At 33.9% G+C, this 21,131-nt stretch overlaps 1 protein-coding gene across 1 annotated transcript in view; it reads right to left on the bottom strand.

Annotated features, from left to right (window-relative positions):
• Positions 1-17,085, bottom strand: part of itgb8 (integrin, beta 8) — a 29,513-nt gene extending 12,428 nt beyond the window's left edge. The window contains exons 1-9 of the mRNA XM_042776191.1: positions 16,443-17,085; positions 15,283-15,368; positions 13,432-13,603; positions 11,187-11,433; positions 9,236-9,401; positions 5,505-5,663; positions 3,972-4,067; positions 2,291-2,380; positions 1,696-1,839 (exon numbers count right to left, since the gene is read on the bottom strand). Of these exons, the coding sequence (XP_042632125.1) occupies positions 1,696-1,839; positions 2,291-2,380; positions 3,972-4,067; positions 5,505-5,663; positions 9,236-9,401; positions 11,187-11,433; positions 13,432-13,603; positions 15,283-15,368; positions 16,443-16,533 (1,251 nt within the window). The 5' untranslated portion in view covers positions 16,534-17,085. The remainder of the gene's footprint in view (positions 1-1,695; positions 1,840-2,290; positions 2,381-3,971; positions 4,068-5,504; positions 5,664-9,235; positions 9,402-11,186; positions 11,434-13,431; positions 13,604-15,282; positions 15,369-16,442) is intronic.
• Between the last annotated feature and the right edge of the window lie 4,046 nt (positions 17,086-21,131).

Raw genomic sequence — 21,131 nt, 5'->3', positions numbered from 1 at the left:
CATTTTATTTTTCAGGATTCACAGATAAATATAGAAAGTTCAAAAGAACAGCATTTATTTAAAAAAGAATCTTTTGTTACATTATTAATGTCTTCGCTGCCACCTTTGATCAGTGTAATGCATCCCTGATGAATAAAAGTATTAATTTCTTTAATACAATACAATAAAAAAATACAGTAGTGCATGTACTACTTTTTTGGCTTTGACAACCACTATTCACCATGATGTTTTATTGTATAAAATAAAATAATGTACTACTTTTATGTTACTTTTACGTTACAGTCACCATGAACGTACATTGTATAAAAAAAATATAATAATAATAATTAAAAAAGGTAGTGTATGTTACTTTATTGGCCTTGACAGCCGCTGGTCACCATGAACTTTCAATGAACTCCTTTTAAATGAGAAGAAATTAAAATCATATGGCTTTGAGCAACATGCAGGTGAGGAAAATAATATTTTTTGGCTGGAACTATTTTTCTGCTTAATTCGAGCAGTTTTTGGAAGAGAGCTGAATTGGATGATGACATCACTGAACTGACTTTAGCTGAAAAGTGACAAAAAAAAAAGTTTTTTTGTCCTCTTGCATTATTGACAATCTGTTTAAAGCTGCTTTGACACAATCAGTATTGTATAAAGCGCTATGCAAATAAAGGTGACTTGACATCAAACGCAGCATCTCTGTTCACCGTACTGAAAACAGACGCATCTACATTAAAGGCTTTCGTACTGTTTTTGTTTGGGCTGAACGCTGGAACACTTCGTGCTTCCAGAAACAGTGGATCCGTTGGGCAGAAGGCCCGTGACGTTCACCCAGAAGCGCGGCGCTTGTGCGTCCTCCAGCCCGATCTGCAGCTCCACATCCGACAGCAGCTTCTGCAAGAGAAACGGATGGAGAGAAGCAGAAATCAAGAAAAGAGAGCAGCTCAGAAAGAGCCCATTGTCTGGACCTATGATCGCTCTTGTATAAGCAGGTTCACGGGGGAAAAGCCGGGGTAAAAATAGCACACTCTCTGATTGGAGCTCGCAGCATTTTTTGGCCCAGGAAATCCAGAGGCTGTTTATAATGCAGGCTTCTTGTTCACCAGGATCAGTGGAATTTTGCGGAGGACAATGCATTGTTGTACTTGCGTCGAGATTATTCCTCTCCTTAATGCATGCCGGAACACATCCTGGCATTACAGCCTGTGTTTTTTTTCCCCCGTTAAATAAAAGCAAGCATTTTGAAATGACGTTACAGTCACCATGAACGTACATTGTATAAAAAAAATATAATAATAATAATTAAAAAAGGTAGTGTATGTTACTTTATTGGCCTTGACAGCCGCTGGTCACCATGAACTTTCAATGAACTCCTTTTAAATGAGAAGAAATTAAAATCATATGGCTTTGAGCAACATGCAGGTGAGGAAATAATATTTTTGGCTGGAACTATTTTTCTGCTTAATTCGAGCAGTTTTTGGAAGAGAGCTGAATTGGATGATGACATCACTGAACTGACTTTAGCTGAAAAGTGGAGATGAATTGGGTTTTTTTGTCATTTTGCTTTATTTAGCTGATATGTTTATGTTTTTTATTGACACAATCAGTATTGTATAAAGCGCTATGCAAATAAAGGTGACTTGACATCAAACGCAGCATCTCTGTTCACCGTACTGAAAACAGACGCATCTACATTAAAGGCTTTCGTACTGTTTGTTTGGGCTGAACGCTGGAACACTTCGTGCTTCCAGAAACAGTGGATCCGTTGGGGCAGAAGGCCGTGACGTTCACCCAGAAGCGCGGCGCTTGTGCGTCCTCCAGCCCGATCTGCAGCTCCACATCCGACAGCAGCTTCTGCAAGAGAGAAACGGATGGGAGAGAAGCAGAAATCAAGAAAAGAGAGCAGCTCAGAAAGAGCCCATTGTCTGGACCTATGATCGCTCTTGTATAAGCAGGTTCACGGGGGAAAAGGCCGGGGTAAAAATAGCAGCTCTCTGATTGGAGCTCGCAGCATTTTTGGCCCAGGAATCAGAGGCTGTTTATAATGCAGGCTTCTGTTCACCAGGATCAGTGGATTTTGCGGAGGACAATGCATTGTTGTACTTGCGTCGAGATTATTCCTCTCCTTAAATGCATGCCGGAACACATCCTGGCATTACAGCCTGTGTTTTTCCCCGTTAAACCAAAAGCAAGCATTTTGAAATGTTTGGGACCTTCTGCACTTCTAATCTAATTGTCCTCGAGCGGATGGAGAGATTAAAGTGTTTACTTTCTATTGCGTGAAAGAGAAAGTAAAGCTGTTTACCTTGTAGGCATGCACTACTAAGTCTTTTAGATTAGATGCTTTGGGAAACAGGCGCCCCACGTAACTTCCAGGAATCAAGTCCAGGAGATCCTGTTCAGAGGAAAGATGAAGCATTTTAAAAATTACAGTTTTAAAAAATTATGTTGAAAGCAAAAATGTGTTTATAGTTATCGAGAGCCTTAGTGCCGCCCACTTTTTCAGCGCCGGTGGTTCTGGAAGTATTTTTTCTATTACTTTTTCCCAAAGAGATTATAAAAAATGTCTTTGTTAAAGCGTAATGAGTCATGAACCAAACTAACCAGCTTAGAGGAAAATCACAACATTATGAACTTTTATTTGAAGCGAAAAAAATCCTTTGAAAATCTGGACAAGAAGACAAGACTGTACTTAAACTGAACTACAATCACATAAAGCATTGCAAAAGACAACTGAATATAACACGATTGTGAAATACTAAACTATTTAAAGTCGTCGGTCATATATAAATATTTAAGCATTTTGAAATCACATTGAGACGGACTTAGTTACATCATGAGCAATGTTCCTTGCCGAGCTCTGATTGGTGGAATTTTCTAGTACTTTTATGTCTTTATGTATTAATGTATGTATGTATTTATTTATTTAGACAACGACTGATCACCATGAACTTGCATTGTATAAAAATTAATAAATAAATGAATAAATCATATTAAAAATACACTACTACTACTACTACTATGTTTTTAATTTTATATTTATATATATATATATATATATATATATATATATATATATATATATATATATATATATATATATATATATATATATTTATTTTATTTAATTATTTTGACAGCCACTGGTCAAAATGAACTTTCATTGTATGAAAATATCTTTATTTAAATTAGAGAAAAACAAAGTTCATATGGCAAAATATATATATTTTTTTTTCTAAGCATTTTGAGAATGTATTACTATTAATTGACTTGATTACGTCATTTGCAGCGTTCCTTGCCGAGCTCTGATTGGTGAAATTGTCTGGACAGCATCATGGGTAATGTAGTTTTTCCACCACAAATTCTGCTTTTAAACAGGATTCATACTAAAATAAGATGAAAATGTGATCAGATGGTTTCAACAAAAGTATATACCATTTATTTACAACCCCAGAGCTCATAGTAGTTCTGTCTTGATAGGTTTAGGAGTTATTGTTAAAAATCAATCTTTCTATGGAGAAAAGCAATGGAGTTTTTACTTCCGGAGGTCAACACTCTGTACACTTAGTATGGAAGTGATCTGATGTGAAGCTACAATAGTATTTTTGTTAAAACATATGAATGCATGAGTAAAAACAAGTTAATCTGAGTTTCTAAAGTCATCACTTATAATCATTTTGGGGTGGTACTATTATTGCATGAACTTCTGGTTATTTTATGGGTGGAGTTTAGCATTTTTCGCATTTTTTTGTAAGTGCACGTTTTTGTATTTGCATTTTTTTTTTTACCACAGAAGTTGCATTCAATCCAGAATATTTAATTAACTCAATCTTACATGCACATATTTGTTAAACCAGCACTACAATCACTAATTGAACAAGTCGCGGTGTGTGTTCCCATAAATCACTGCCTGTGTTCTTGAAATCACTGTTGCACAACGAACTGATTTCTGTTGGAGGAAACACCCAAACTCACGGTGAAATTACCTCATACCACTGATATTGCACCTGGTCCACCGCAAAGATGGAGTAAACGCTGTTCTCCAGGAGTTTCTCAGCCAGTTGAGCGATTGTTGGGTGCTCCTAAAAAAAACAACAACACAATCTGCTGTTTATTATTGAGAAATCACAGACTGCAGTGCTGAGATAAATATGTGTGCAGTTTTCCATCGATAAATCATCATGACAAACATAAATGCAAACACAGGATATTAAGAAACATGTACAAAAAAACAACCATACTTTTGGACATGCTTGCGTGGTACTAGAAGTTTTTATATAAAGTACTATGAATGATAATCAACAAAAAAGTATTAACATTCATTAACATCAACATTCATTTAAGTTGAAGTACCAAAATGACTAAAACTGAAATAAAATAAATTACATCTACATCTAAATTGAAATATATATAAAAATAAAAACAAAATAATAATTGATAAAACGACAAAAGCACTAAAAAAATCACTAAATCATAAAAATAAAAATGTAAAATATAAAAATAAAAGCTAATTCCAAAAATTAATTAATACTCTAATAGTACATAATACAACAACATTAATATTAATATTAGATTAAAAGCTTTAAAAAATTGCCTTGGCAGCTAACTGAAATAAGTTTAAGCTGAATGATTAAAACTAAAATGAAACAAAAAATTTAAAATAATTAGTTAAATAGAAATATATATAAAAAACCTAATAAAATGACAAAAGCACACAGAATTACTAAACGTTAAACTAAAATGAAAACACAAAAATTAAATCTAATTCCAAATATAAATAATACTATATTATTATATTACATAAAAAAAATTGAATTACTAAAATTACCAAAACTGAAATAAAAATAAAAGCTAAATAGAAATAATAAAAAACTAATAAAAATGAAAACAGCACATAACAAAATGACTAAAACTTAAAGTGAAAACTGAAAATATATAAAAAAGCTAATTTAAAATATGTATACTATAATAGTACATAAATACTGTATTATTAGTATTAATATAAAAATTATATGGATATTTAACTTAACATTGACTTGGCACCTAACTGAAATAAGTTTTTATTTTTTTTAAGTACTAAAATGACTATAACTAAAATAAAAAAGCTTCACAGAAATATTTTTAAATAAAAAAATAACAATAGAAATGACAAAAGCACATAACAAATGCGCTAAAACAAACTAAAAACTTGAAAATATAAAAATAAAAGCTATTTCAAATATTAATGAATACTATAACGGTACATAAATAATCCTAAAATAACACTGTTCAGCACCATGGAATACAGCATGTATATAAAACAGTACAAAGGTATTGTAATGGAAGAACTAATTCTGCAAGCCCATCCATACGCATGTTTTATACAGTATTTACCCATTTTAAAGAAACAGCATAAAAAGGAAAACATTTTTGAGGAAAAGAGAGATGGAATTGGACACATCGCAGGCCAAATTTGAACGACTCCACAGCTTCGCATCTGAGGTTTTGTGTGTTAAGTGCTTCGGTTTGGTTAATCGTACCATAGTAGTGGTTTGGGAGTAGATGTTATCCTCTAGATGGCAGCGGCCGTCATGAGGAACCACGATACCGGCCAGTTTACTGTCCAGAGCCAGATGAGACGGCTGGTCTGTCATAACCAACAGCAGATGCTTCGCTTCGGGACGCCATCCGATGTCTTTCTGCAGAGATGAATCAAGATTTACAAATCTGCATGAGTGTGTGTTTAGTATACAGCTTACTCAGCAATCAGAGAATTTCTTCATAGCGTACATCTGTCCTGTGTTACTAACACAAGACAAACTGCACTGCTCGAGCGTTTAGCTGCCAAGATGAGTAACGTTTGAACTGATCATCATTTAAATCATGTCTTGAGAAGAAGAGTGCTGTTACTTTGATGATTTACCATTTTCCTAGACAGATGACAAAGCATGCAAAAATAAAGGCAATAAATAAATAAATAAATACAAAAATAAAACAAATAAAAAGGAGCATAAAAATAAAATAAAATACTGAAATAAAAAAATAAAAAGAATCAATGAATATTAAAAAACATATACTGAAAATGAAACAAAGAAACAATTAAAAAGAAATAAAAACTACAAAATTAAAATAAATAAACTATAATCTTATAATAGACTCTATGCTTGACAGATGATAAAATATGAAATAATAAATAAATGAAAATTTAATACAAAAAATAAATATAAAAACAAAACAGTAAATACAACAATAAAAACAAACAAATTACTTAATAAAAGAATAATATAAAAAACAGTAAAAATATAATGAAAAAACAAAAACAAAATAAAATAACCAAAAGTAAAATAATAAACAAACAAACAAAACCAAACAAATAAATACAAAAAAAATTAACATTCAAAAATACATACATGTAAATAAATAATAAATATACATATATATTCAAATATATATATATAAAAATACATACATGTAAATAAATAATAAATATATATATATAATAATATTAACTAAACATAAAAGATAAAACAAATAATTAAAAATAAAAAAATTCTAAAAACACTACTTTAAAAAAATAAATGAAAATTAGCAGTAAAAATAATAACTAAAATAACAAATAAAAAGAAACAAAACTAAAACATAGATAAATAGTAAAAATAAATAAATAAATACAAAAACATACTACAAAATGAAAATAAATAATTAAAATACAACATCATAATATCCCTAAAAATAGGCTAATAGTCTGTGTTACTCATACAAAAGAAAGTGCACTATTGAGGGTTTACCTGCCACGATGAGTAATTTTTTAATGAATCATTACTTAAACCATGTCTTTAGGAAAGAATGTTTTGCTTATTATTAAATTTTTTGCTTCACAGATAATAAATAAATAAACAAATATTAACAATAAAAATAAAACATAATATTAAATACTAAAAGTAGAACAAAACATAAGAAAAATAATGTCAGTCATAATAGACTTGTGGGTGGACTCTTCTGACATGAGCCTGTTACTAATTGAACACAAACTGCACGAGTCGAGTGTTTTTAGCTGCCTGGAGTAATGAGTAACGTTTGACTGAAAAACCCAGATGAGATGCCAACAGGAACAACTATCTTTTAAAGCAACAAGCGGTAGTTACCGAACAGCAAGACGTCTGTGTAACTCATGCGTGACGACGGAAGGACAGGAAACTAAAATTCCACCTGAGGCCTGTATGTTTGGAGGTCAGCGCGCTCTGTGCCAGAGCAAACACCTCCCTCACGCTGCTTCGTTTCGCTTTCTGACTCTCGGGAGGCACGGAGGGAAATGATGAAGACTGAAACTCATTCAAGGTCACTTTCCAGAGCACAACCTTTCATGCATACAGCTCAGAAAGCATTCGTTTATCAAATCGCAGTCATTCACGGGAAAAATCCCAGCAGCCGGATAAAGAGACCATAAAGAGGCTTTGTTGATGCAAAGCCGCTCGTCCTACTGGGCAGCTCTCACGCTTCCACTACGAATGACTGTATGAAGGCTGAGAAACTCGCCTCTCTCATGGCTGAGCAATGACATCATGCTCTGCAAACAGCGGCGAGTTAGAGATGCGGCTGATTCAGCGCTTCGTGCTTCATGAATGCGCTGTTTTCTCTCGCTGTGGGTCTACAGACTCTTCAGGAATCGTTCCCTTTCCCAGACCTGAGACATGCTGACTCTGGAGCGACCGCAAGAGAAATATGTGCTGATGACACAGGAACAGTCATGCTAATGGACCGGGTTTCTAAGGTTTTAGAAAAATCTTTCCCGAGACCATGTTTGCACAAACACAGAGGGAAGAGAGCGGGCTTCTGGAATCATGAGTGGTGTGAAGGCATGAGTGTGGGATCTGATAACACTGAGTGTCACACATTAATTAGTGTGTAAAATAAATCGCCCAGCGCTGTTTCATTAATCACTGCTCAAATTATGTCTTGAGGAGGAGAGTGATGTTACTTTGCTGATTTAGAATTTTGCTTGGAGGATGAAAATACATGCAAAAAAAAATAAATAAAAAATTTAAATAAATTGTAAAAAAGCTAAATAAATAAATTAACAAATAAACAAACAAACTATAATATCATCTTATCATATATATTTTAGGATGATTTGAGCCAGTAAGAAACAACCTAACAAAAAAATTAAATAATAATAATTACAAATATATTATTAAAAGTGAAAAATAAGTAAATAAATAAATTAGCAAATAAACAAACTATAATATCATATTGTCATTTAGATTTTAGGGTGATTTGAGCCAGTAAGAAACCACCTTACCTAGCCTAACCTAACCTAACGTAACCCAACTTAACCTAACATATAACACATAACACATAACATATTGTTGTTTAGATCTTGTGGTAAATTACATTACCTAATAAAAAATTATAATTACAAATAAATTATTAAAAGTGAAAAATAAGTAAATAAATAAATTAACATAGGTGAAAATAAATAAATAAATAGACACAACCAAGCAATCACTAGTAACAAAAATAAAAACAACATTTACAAAAACAAATATATTATTTATTTTTCTTATAAGAAATAATAAATTAATTAATACATACTACTATTGAAAACACATAATAAAGAAATACATAACAAAATTACTAGAAATACTTAAAAAAAAAAACTTAAAACAATAATAAAATGTAATAATCAAGTAAATAAATAAACTATAATAATAATATAATCACTCATAAAAGTGAACTGTAATATTATAATAATGTAATGTAATAATATATTTGTTTTGTTTACACGTTTTTAACTAAAAGTAAACCTTGAGATATAGCGTAACATTGTTGTAGAACATTGTTGTGTATAATTTCAAGTCTTAAGCTTGTTCAGAAAAAACTTGATTATTAAAAAAATAACGTCTTTCTCTTTAAATAAATGACTATTTGAATCTTCATTTTTGTGAGCCCAAATATTCAAATACAGTATTTTTTAAAAATGTCAATCCCTAATAGCAATGGCCCACAACCACTTAACAACACCATAGCTACTGCTAGCAACCACTCATTTGCAACAGTATAGCATTGCCTTGGCAACCACCCACAACACCCTAGAAACCAAACTGCAACATGCTAAAAAAAACAAACACACATAGAATCTGCATAGCAACACCCTGGCAACCAGCCAATACTGCCAAGCTTATATATAGAAATGAACCAATCTCTTATCAATGTGGTGGTGATTTTTTGCTGGTATGATCATAAACGCAGTGCATCACTCGGGTGTGTTTACCTGGCAAACAGTGGCCTGCAGCATGGCGTCAAAGCCTCCCTCCGGTGTGTCCATGTTCCCGGAGATCCTCTGCTCCTGAATGACCCGCGTGAACTCTGTCATGTTCTGGGTGATGGGGAGGACGTGGATGAAGCCATGAGCGGGCCTGCAGTGCACCTCATAATCACTGAGACAGAGAAAGAGAGAGATTTACAGCACGTCATCCACTGCAGATTCCCACACGAGTCACAATGAGATCACCGCCGAATGCAGCCCGGGATACCCTGGACGGCATTACCCTCCTGGGACACACTAGAACACTCAGAGCTTCCCATAGGAAAAACAAATCACACATCAGATCGCTCTAATATCTCATCTGTTTCTGCTGAACAGAGACACAGAGAGAAAGCTGGTATTGTCTCCTGCTTCTGATCTAGAGTTACAGAAGAGATCAGTCCGTCTTGATATTAACTAAAACTGTTAAAAATCGTTCTTGGTAACTGAAATAAAGCTGAAATAAAATAAAACGTAAATATATGATAAAAAACTTAAACTTAAAAAATGCAAACAAATATTAGATGCATTGTCTTGGGAACTCTCTGATAAATAAAATTAGCTGAAGTACTAATATTACTAAAACTGAAGCTGAAATAAAAAGAAATGAGCGCTACAGATAAATATTTACAAATAAAAATGACACACAAAGCACAAAACAAAATAACCAAAAAAAAAAAAAAATAATGACAATAAGTACTAAAATTACTAAAACAAAAACTGAAATTAAATAAAGTTGTATTGAAATACTAAAAATAAAAACAAATTAGTAAACAAATTACTAAAATAAAAATATAATTACTAAAAATTTGTAAATAATAATATATTAATTATTTTTATTTTTTATTATTTATTTGTTATTTTTAGTATTTATTTTTATTATTTTATTTAAGTAATTGTAATTTTTTTTTAGTAATTATAATTTTTTTAATTATTTTTATTATTTTATTATTAATAATATTAAACCGCTTACCTGACTAAAATATAAAAACAAACAAAAACAAAACAAAAAACTTATTATTATTATTATTATTATTATTATTATTATTATTATTAAGCAAATAAGTTACTAAAACAAATTACTAAAATAAAAATATAAATACTAAAAATTAGTAAATAATATTAATAATTTTTAATTTTTAGTATTTATATTATTTCTTTGTTTATTTTTATTTTAGTTATTATTTTGTTTTAGTAATTTTAGTACTTAAATGTGCTTACCTTATATTAAAATAAAAACAGAAAATGTAACAATAATAATGAATAAATACTATAATAGCATATAAATAAGACTGAAACAACACTGTGATCAATCGAGCACAAACATTTTTCAATTTCGTCATAGCTGATGAATTTGTCTGTTTACTTTCGAAAGAATTTTAAGAGAAACATATGAGACAAAGTAAATACTCAACTGTAACTCGACTGTCATAAGCATGCATATTTTGTTTATACCAGTTTATTAAAAATAGAAAATGAAATATATAGTTTTAACATTCTGGATGCCTCTGTTGGCAGTGTCACTTCAGCGAGTTGTTTTTAAGGTCAAGAACTTCCAGGGAACAAAGATATAAAAATGATGTCCTTTATAAAAAGACAACAAAAGGTTTCACAAGAGATGTAATCCGGACAATGTGGACAAAATAATCTTTTCTCATCCAAAAAACTGAGCTGCGTGATTCTGCGCCAATCTCAGTTTAGAAGCATTAAGTGCACAGCAATACTCAGTAATAATATTTACAAAAGAACTCAAGGTCTCAAGTATCAACTTAACTTCATGCTTCTCCTAAAATCCCTTTCCAAAATAAAAAGTAGATGCATACGAGTCAAAAATTAAGTGTATTTAGTATATAGAGTTGTTTGCATTTGTTCTTTGCTATGGGCTGCTTTGCTGCAGTTTTATGTCGGGTGTGTTCACCTGCAGGGGTTCAGGAGTTTGGAGGGGTGCACGTCGATGTACGGAGAAACCGGTTTATCCACGAACGAGCCGAAGCCGACTCTGAAGTCGCTGGAGTGTTCCTTCATCTGATGAGACAGAGCCAGGCCCGCGGTCTTCAGCTGGTCCAGATTATCCTGCATGGATGCCGAAACGTCCACTAGATAGTACAGATCCACAGGATAGCGCTCCAGCTGCTGCACCTCAATCACGAACGTCGCCTCGCCACCTACCACAGGAAGTTACATCATCACAATACTATATGTAGAATTTTACACTTAATGACAAAGTTCTTTCTGGTTGTCATGGCGTTGCTATGGTGTTCTGCGTTTATGTTAACATATTGTTATGTACTTTCTAAGGTGTTTTGGGCTGCTTTTCTAGGGTGCTCTTGGCGGTTGCCATGGCGTTGCTAAGGTGCTCTCCATTAATGTTGGCACGTTGTTTTCTGGTTCCTAAGGTGTTTTTGGCAGTTACCAAGGTGTTGCTAAGGTATTCTGCTTTTATGTTGGCACGTTGTTATGTTGTATTGGGTTGCTTTGCAAGGGTGTTCTTAGTGGTTGCCATGGCATTTCTGTTTCTATGAGGTTGCTAAGGTGTTCTGCATTTATGTTGAAATGCAGTTATGTGGTTTGGGTTGTTGTGGTTTCTGAGGTGTACTGGGCTGCTATAGTGTTGATAGGGTGTTCTGAGTGGTTGCCATGGCGTTGCTATGAGGTTGCTAAGGTGTTCTGCATTTATGTTGACATGTCGTTTTGTGGTTTCTAAAGTGTTTTGGGTAGTTGTTGTTGTTACTAAGGTGGTTTGAATTGCTAAGGCATTTCTAGGGTGTTCTTGGTGGTTGCCATGGAATTTCTATGTGGTTGCTAAGGTGTTCTGCATTTATGTTGACATGCTGTTATGTGGTTTGGGTTGTTGTGGTTTCTGAGGTGTACTGGGCTGCTATAGTGTTGATAGGTTTCTAAGGTGTTTTGGTTTGCGTTGGAACTTTCTTTGCTAAGGTGTTCTGCATTTATGTTGACATGCTGTTATGTGGTTTGGGTTGTTGTTGTTTCTAAGGTGTTTTGAGTTGCTAAGGCATTTCTAGGGTGTTCTGGGTGGTTGCCATGGAATTTCTATGCGGTTGCTAAGGTGTTCTGCATTTATGTTGAAATGCAGTTATGTGGTTTGGGTTGTTGTGGTTTCTGAGGTGTATTGGGCTGCTACAGTGTTGATAGGGTGTTCTGGGTGGTTGCCATGGCTTTACTATGAGGTTGCTAAGGTGTTCTGCATTTATGTTGACATGTCGTTATGTGGTTTCTAAAGTGTTTTGGGTTGTTGTTGTTTCTAAGGTGGTTTGAATTGCTAAGGCATTTCTAGGGTGTTCTTGGTGGTTGCCATGGAATTTCTATGTGGTTGCTAAGGTGTTCTGCATTTATGTTGACATGCTGTTATGTGGTTTGGGTTGTTGTTGTTTCTAAGGTGTATTGGGCTGCTACAGTGTTGATAGGGTGTTCTGAGTGGTTGCCATGGCTTTACTATGAGGTTGCTAAGGTGTTCTGCATTTATGTTGACATGTCGTTATGTGGTTTCTAAAGTGTTTTGGGTTGTTGTTGTTTCTAAGGTGATTTGGGTTGCTAAGGCATTTCTAGGGTGTTCTTGGTGGTTGCCATGGAATTTCTATGCGGTTGCTAAGGTGTTCTGCATTTATGTTGACATGCTGTTATGTGGTTTGGGTTGTTGTTGTTTCTAAGGTGTATTGGGCTGCTACAGTGTTGATAGGGTCTAAGGCATTTCTAGGGTGTTCTTGGTGGTTGCCATGGCTGGCTTTACTATGAGGTTGCTAAGGTGTTCTGCATTTATGTTGACACGTCCTTATGTGGTTTTTTTGTTGTTTTTGGTGTTTTTTGGGTTGCTAAGGCATTGCTAGGGTGTTCTTGGTGGTTGCCATGGAACTTCTATGCGGTTGCTAAGGTGTTCTGCATTTATGTTGGCACGCTGTTATGTGGGTCTAAGGTGTTTTGGGTTGCGTTGGAACAGTGTTCTTGGTGGTTGCCATGGCATTGCTATGAGGTTGTCAAGGTGTTCTGCATTTATGTTGGCATGTTGTTAATAGGCTTCTAAAGTGTTTTGGGTTGTTATTGTCGTTTGAAGGTGTTTGGGGTTGCTAAGGCATTGCTAAAGTGTTCTTGGTGGTTGCTAGGCCGATTGTTTATCAGTTTAGTGGTTTACAGAGGTCAGATGTTACCTGGTCGTAGGTGGATGTTAATCTCTCTCGGTGACACCTGTGTGCTGCTGATAGTGGCGTTTACTTCCACTTTCACATTTGGGTTCTCGATGAACGCCTCTTCACAGCCCCGGACTCGCAGGTCAGACACAGATCCACATCGCTGACTTACATGAGCCCCGTCCAGGAACCTCTGTCAGGGTAAACAAACCATCAGCAGGTCAAGGGTCGCCGCAAATGCTGCTTGCTTAAAGAAGCAAGGAGACTGCTGTGTAGGGTGGCATTGTTTAAAGTACACAGAGCGAGCAAAAGCTCTTTAGCTCAGAGATTGTTGCTGAGATGTCATTCAGGGATTAGTCTGAGTGGTGCCGAGAACTGCATTGACTTAATTAACTTATTTTCTTAACCAGGATATAATTCTTAAATCCTTAAATCCCAGGAATACGCATGACTTTCTTTACAAAGAAAGCATTTAAATTAATCGTTCATCCCAAGAAAATAAACACATCAGTGATAGAGAAAGTTAAAACTCTATAAACTGACTGACTAACGCCTGACCAAACAAAACCATACTTTAATGGACAAGTCTTTTTAGGTTTAATTTTAAGTTTTATTCATTTTGTTATGCAACCTTACTTTTTTTTATTTTTATTACGCTTAAACTTTATTTTATTAAAATTTTAGTTGCAGGCTCGACTAAACCAAAACAAGCAATATAGTATTTGATTTACTCGTTTTTGGAAGGACTCCCTTTTGATTTAAAATTAAAAAATTAATGTCAAACACAAAGGAATGTGTTTAACATAATCACGTAAATATTTCTCAAATACTTGCCCCAGTTAAACCAGTGTTACTTTAGTATTATTTACATACTATTGTAGTATGTATTAATATTTTCAATTAGCTTTTAATTTTATCTTTTCAGTTTTCATTTTAATTTTTAGTAATTTTGTTATGTGATTATCATTTATATTTTTTAGATTTATATTTAGCTTTATTTTATTTGAATATTCGTTCTATTATTTATATACTATTAAATGAATTCATTAATATTTTGAATTAGCTTTAATTCTATATTTTTATTTTCCATATTTATTTTTTATAAACATTTCTATATAGCATTAATATATTTTTATTTTATTTAATATTATTTAATATTATTTAATTTAATTAATAGTACCTAAACTTATTTCAGTTTATTGCCAACTTTTCAATTTTTTTTAAAAAATTCAATTATTTTTATCTGTTATTTATTTATTTATTGTGTTTTAGTTTAACAACACTGGGTTAAAAATAACAGTTGTAATTGCTCAGAATGTATTCACTCATAGCTCAAGAGACTAAATGCAGTTTCATTAACATTAACTTGGTCTCAGATGTTTATGACATTAATAAAAAAAATAGGCACAAATTAATAATAGATGAACCTCATTGGTATCCAACTGAGATATTACAGAGATTTCATGTGCAATTTGTCTTTCCTACATGCTCAGAAAAAAGGTACAAAATTGTCACCTTTAAAAAGTAATAATATGCACACTTTATTTACTAATATGTACTTTTTGTGTACTAATATGTAACATTCAGGGGTAAATAGGGTACAAAGATGTGTAATATTTAGCTTTTGTACCTTTTTCTGGGAGTGTATGGGCAATTCAGCAGTTTCCGCATTTCTATTTTATGGGTTCCCACGATCACCGGTGCATTCTGGGGATTAGGGCTTCAGTGCTTTATCACTCAAAGACTAAACATGAGCACTTCACACACTTATAAACCTTGAGCAGTGTGCCGAGGTACAACAATAGCAGCTCACAAACACACACACACACACACACACACACACACACACACACACACACACACACACATTACCTCCTGAGAGCACCACGCGCATTCAGGGCCGCGTCTCAAACAGTCTTCACATGTGGAGATGAGGGAAGACAAGCATCGGTTTTCCGCTGAACACAGAGACAGAGATTTACACATGAATGAGCAAGCGTTCACATCTTCAGCGGGCCTTTGTGTCCAACACAGACCCTGTCAGGACAGAACAGCACACTGTTTGGAAAGAAACTGTCTCAGAAAGATGAACAAATCATGGCACTGAACGTCAATGTCAATCAGAATATTAATTGTGAGAAGCTAAAATAAATAGATAAAACTGGAAGATGTTAATGTGCACAATGTGCACCAATGCTAGATAAATTTTCTTTTATACACTGCGGGAAAAAAAGATGGTTGGCTGGTTTTAGCTGGTTTTCCAGACTGTTCTGGATCCAGCTGGTTTAAGAGGGGTTTTGACCAATTATTTAGCTGGGAAGGCTGGGAAACCAGATGGTCAATAAGCTAAAACCAGCTATATCAATTTTAAGCAATTTTTAAACCATGTTTTTTTTTTTCTTTTCTTCCTTTTTTCAGCAGGAAAATCCCATTACAGTCACTATATACAATATGGGGCAAGTTGTCACAGTAGGAACCTGCTGGTTACTGACACTGATTTCAGTAAAATACCTGTGTTTGAATTCTACGAAATACTAACACAAAACTAATGGCATCATCTTCAACATATAAATGTATTATAAGAAAATGAATGCTTTTCAGCAGCTGGAAAACAGCCTAAATGGGAAAAATGACAACAATATAAAAGCCAACAATAAAAACTGATAAAAACCTAGACATTTATGAAAATTACTGTTTTTTGGGACAATATTTCAGTTAAAATGTACTTTCAATGTATAGCCTAATATAGTGTGGTTTAAGTTGTTCACATGTCACCAAACCAAACTACCCAAAATTATACTGGAATATGTTTTAAACCAACATAAAAACCTCTATGGGAGAGCAAAGTTTTGACTCGAAACCTTGTTTTTCTTGAGCCATAAACCGCGTGACAACTTGCCCCGCGTGTAAACACTGACATTTCCATTCATTGGCATGAGTTCGCGATTTTAGGATGCGTCCGGCTACACCGTGACGAGGGGAAAAACAATGAAACGCGCTGTGAGAGGGTTACGATCGACAGCAAAACTCACCCGAATCGGACCTCACGAGCACGAGCACGAGCAGCAGCAGCAGCATGCGAACAGCAATCAGGTCACAGTATGGACGCATGCAGGAAGTCATAGCAGCATTGAGAGCGCGTGTATGTGTGTCTCCAGCGTTTGTACAGCGACTGAAAATCCCCCGGGAACACGTCAGACCCTCATCCGAGCCAACAGAGGGGGGCGATTCGCTTCACCTAACAACCTCCTAATCCTAATTTCCAGATTCAGATGAAGCGCGGCGGAACCGCAGTGCGCTCTTTTTGTTGTCATTGAGCGCTTTTACGCATCGGACGCGCAGGTGACGCTCCGTGTCTGGCATCCGCGGTCTTGTACCGTCGCGCAAAGGTCACCGTCCGCGCATTATCCCTTAAAGGTGCTCGGCGACGCAAGAAACGGCATTCATTGCTGTTCATTGCAGTGATTTTGAAAGAGGGACTGATGAACGCCCACCTATGTGAGCCCGAACTGAGTCAGGCAGCGCTATGGCAACGAGCGGTGATCTGAGATCAGCCTACTGTACCAGAGGAGGAGCAGGAACTGTAATGCTACCCGTGAGCTATTCTTCTGTGTAAGAATGAGAGGTTGTTGAGTAAAAACCTGGCAGGGCTTGAATTAAACATCTCTGCAGAAGGGAGGAATTTAAACAGTGAAGAGTACATGGCTTTCTGCCTTTTTTCTCCCAGTTCTGAGTATTATGAGCTAAATAAACCTCGCAATTACGAGAAAAAAAAGTCTATTTTTTTCCTCAATTACCGTTTTTATCTGTTAATTATGGAAGCCCGTTTCCGTCACTAAATAAAAAAATAAAACAAGGCAATTGCGACTTTTTATCTCAGAATTCTGACCGAATTTTTATCTCAGAATTCTGACCGAATTGCGGAACTCGGAATTGCGAGTTTATATCACAATTCTGAAAAAAAAAAAGTCAGAATTTTGAGATAAAAAGTCGCAATTACCTTTTTTTTTTTTTTTTTTTTTTTTTTTTATTCAGTAGCGGAAACAGGCTTCCATAGTTAATTAACCTCAATCAAGGTAGCGCCAAATTTAATTAAGAATTTTGATTTTTGATTGACATCAGTATTTGTCGTCAACTTGACGTTGTTTTAACGTTGGATTTTGGTTACTTTACAACACAACCTAAAAAAATCTAAATATTGGATTTTAAAAAAATGCAGTAAAAACAGTAATATTGTGAAATTTTATTACAATTTAAAATATTTTCTTTGTGAATATATTTTGAAGTGTAATTTATTCCTGTGATGCGTAGCTGTATTTTCAGCATCATTACTCTTCAGTCTTCAGTGTCACATGATCTTCAGAAATCATAATAATATGCTGATTTGCTGCTTAAGAAACATTTTTTTGTGTGTGTGTCGAAAACAGTTGTTCTGCTTCATATTTTTGTGGAAAGCATCATACATTTGTTTTTCAGGATTCTTACGATGAATGTCCAAGTTCAAGGTCATAAGTTGCATGAATCTCTTTTACGATGCATTTTGTCCCTGTTGGAGTTTAATGTCACCTGTCCTCGTTCACTCTCATTTGTATTTCCATGGAAGAAAGACAAATCATTTGGAATGACAAACAGGGAAATGATGGCAGAATGTTTCATTAGTGTACTATAGCTTTAAGAAAAAGGCTTTTACTGAAGTCTCTGCAGAAGCACGTAGCACTGCATTAGATGCAATACGTTTCCAATTAGATGTGTCATTAAGAATGCAGTTAAAAGATATTTGTGTAGTCATTAAGAATGCAGTTAAAAGATATTTGTGTAGTCATTTAACAAACAGATCAGACTTCATTTTGAGACATTTATTGAGGCCAGCCACCACTGTTTATTTCACTTATGCACACCAGACTGAAAAACCAGGACAGCAAATAACAGCCCATCTCTCCAGGCTAAAATGAGTTTCACTATGGGTGGAGGAGAAGGACAATGGTGTCTCCTATTCTCCAGACACAAGCTCAGTGGAAGCAGATTACGGGAGCAGGTCCAGCATGTAGGACGTGTCCCGGCGGAGGGACGTTGCGACTGTCACAGAGACAGACTGTGAGGAACAGAGGAGAACGAGAGAAAGCGAAAAGATGGTAAATCACTGTGATCTGACACCAGGTCATGAGACTGATGGCAACACAAGAGTTGTCCTTGTTTCTGTGACTTATTCAGAACAAGTGACACTTCATCAAGTTTAATTAGGCTTTGTGCTAAACTGTAACAGACAGTCATGTATGATTTTATTTTATTTTTTATAATTGTTATATCACCCAAAAATAAGAAATGTGATCATTATATACTTGCCAACATGTTGTTCCAGAATTTAAAAATATATTGAAATATGAAACAAATATATTTAAAATATATAAAATAAAATAAATAAACGTGATTAATGAAAATAAAGAATCTTATAAAACAAAAGTTTTAAGTAGGAAACTACTGTCTGTTAAGCTCAAAATAGGACAAAACTCAATATAACAGCATCATTAAATATTATATACATATACATTTAATATAAAATTGTGTATATATATTATATTATTATACATTCTAATATTAATATAGATATATATATATATATATATTATATATATAGATATATAATATATAATGATATATATATATATATTAATATTAGAATCTTGTGAAATTATATATTTATAATTCAATGTTAATATATAGTTTTTATGCTTTTGAAAGAAATCTCTTATTAATATTAGAATATTAATCTTTAAATAACTGTTTAGTATTTGAACATATTTTTTACTGTAATTTATTCTTATGATCAAAGCAGAATTTTCTTTTTTTGTAACAGAAATATTTTTTAACATTATAAATGTCTTTACTGTCACTTTTGATCAGTTTAATGCTTCCTTGCTGAATAAAAGCATTAATTAAAAAAAAAAAAAAAAAAAAAAAAAAAACTCATTAACCCCCAACTTTTATATAAATATATTCCAAGTTTTTAATGCCATAAATCTCAAAAATCAAGCTCTCAAATCTCATTTTGATTAGCATCCAGGTTAAAAAATAATGCATTGTGCTAGGTTTAACATTGCTTTTCTGTTAAATAGAAACAGCAAATGGGTTCAAAACAACATGCAGGCTGAATATTTATTATTGGATGAACAACTTTTTTAAATGACTTTTTTGATTTAAAAGCTACTTAAATGCTTGACAATCGGTTTTATACTTCCAATATTTGTTATTTTTTAGTTTTGCTGACTTTTATTACTCTAAAATGTGGACGGTGCTAATAATGAAGACTGGCAGGCCGTGTATTCAGTGTGACTGTAAGATTTCTGTGTGTTTCTCATCCTCCCCCATCGTATGTTCTTCTCTGGCCGTTGTTTTTCTTGCTGGTCGGTTGGGCTTGAGGCCACGTTGGTCTGGTTTAATCTTCCTGCCACAATATATCACATTCCCCTGCTTGGACCATGGGTCTCTCTGCTCGGGCTGCCCGCTGACCCAATGGGGCTTTTTGTCAAACTCCCAAACAAACGGGCCTCTCTGGATAGCATCACGGTTATTTTCTCTACCATGACATGTTTTGGTTAAAGCCTTAAAAGGCCAGTGACAACTTCAATATTTCACTTGCTTTGCATGCTGTAAAACACTCATGATGATTTCAATAAATCAACTCACACACGCTCCGTTCCCAAACCTAGTGCGCTGCCTACCTAGACAGCATTTTAAAGGCATCATAGCAACCATCAAGACTTTAGAATTCTAAAGCATTTTAGAATGCCTTCGATTTTTAGAATGCAAAAGCATTTAAAATTTAAAATTCTAATTTAGAACTCTCAATTTTACCCAATATTTGTGTAATTTTATGCTTATTTGAGCATTATCAATGTGCTAATGTCCAACACTCCAACACTCCTAAGTTTTGAAACGGGCAAAGGGAAGAATGTTCTACATAAAGGTCAAAGGTCACTCTAACTCGGGCTGCCATACCTCACATGGCGGAAGCATCAGAGGTCACGAATCCACTAACCGGCTCCTGGACTCATCAATCAGTGTTCACAGGTCAAAGGGAAACTGCTGCAGGTTAACGGCATAAACACTTGTTAAAAAGCACCAGCCGTCTCTATGGGCTTCTTGCAGGTTTGCACATTGTTTAAGAGCTTTTATAGCGAAAAGACCATAATTCTAGAGGTTTGTACTGTGTTGCTATGCATTTACTAGGATGTTTTAGTTCTCAATTCCGGTCCTATTACGTTGATATAAAGTAAATATTAAAATAGTAATTCATTTCATATAAATTGTCATATTTAAAATTGAGTTTTGCATTGTTATTTTACTATCTCTGAGATACTATTATATTTGATTAATTCATTAGTTTTTATTTTTCTATTTTTCATTTTAATTTTAAATTAAAGTTTTAGTTTTGTGGTTTAAAAATGTCTATATAGTTTTTATAATTTTTTTCTTTCACTTTTAAGTTTTAGTTATTTTAGTACATGAACTTAAACTATATTAAAATGAGAAATGTTGTTAATGTTGTTTTTAATATTTTATTTTATTTCAGTTAACATTTATTTTAAAGTAACAAAAATGTTTATCTATCTATCTATCTATCTATCTATCTATCTATCTATCTATCTATCTATCTATCTATCTATCTATCTATCTATCTATCATTTCAGTTGGAATTTTAGTTATTTTAGTACATCAAGTTA

This window comes from Cyprinus carpio, chromosome A19, assembly GCF_018340385.1.
Source record: "Cyprinus carpio isolate SPL01 chromosome A19, ASM1834038v1, whole genome shotgun sequence".
Lineage (NCBI taxonomy): Eukaryota > Metazoa > Chordata > Actinopteri > Cypriniformes > Cyprinidae > Cyprinus > Cyprinus carpio.
Note: the sequence above shows the minus strand (reverse complement) of the source record. Positions and strands in the feature narration are given on the sequence as shown.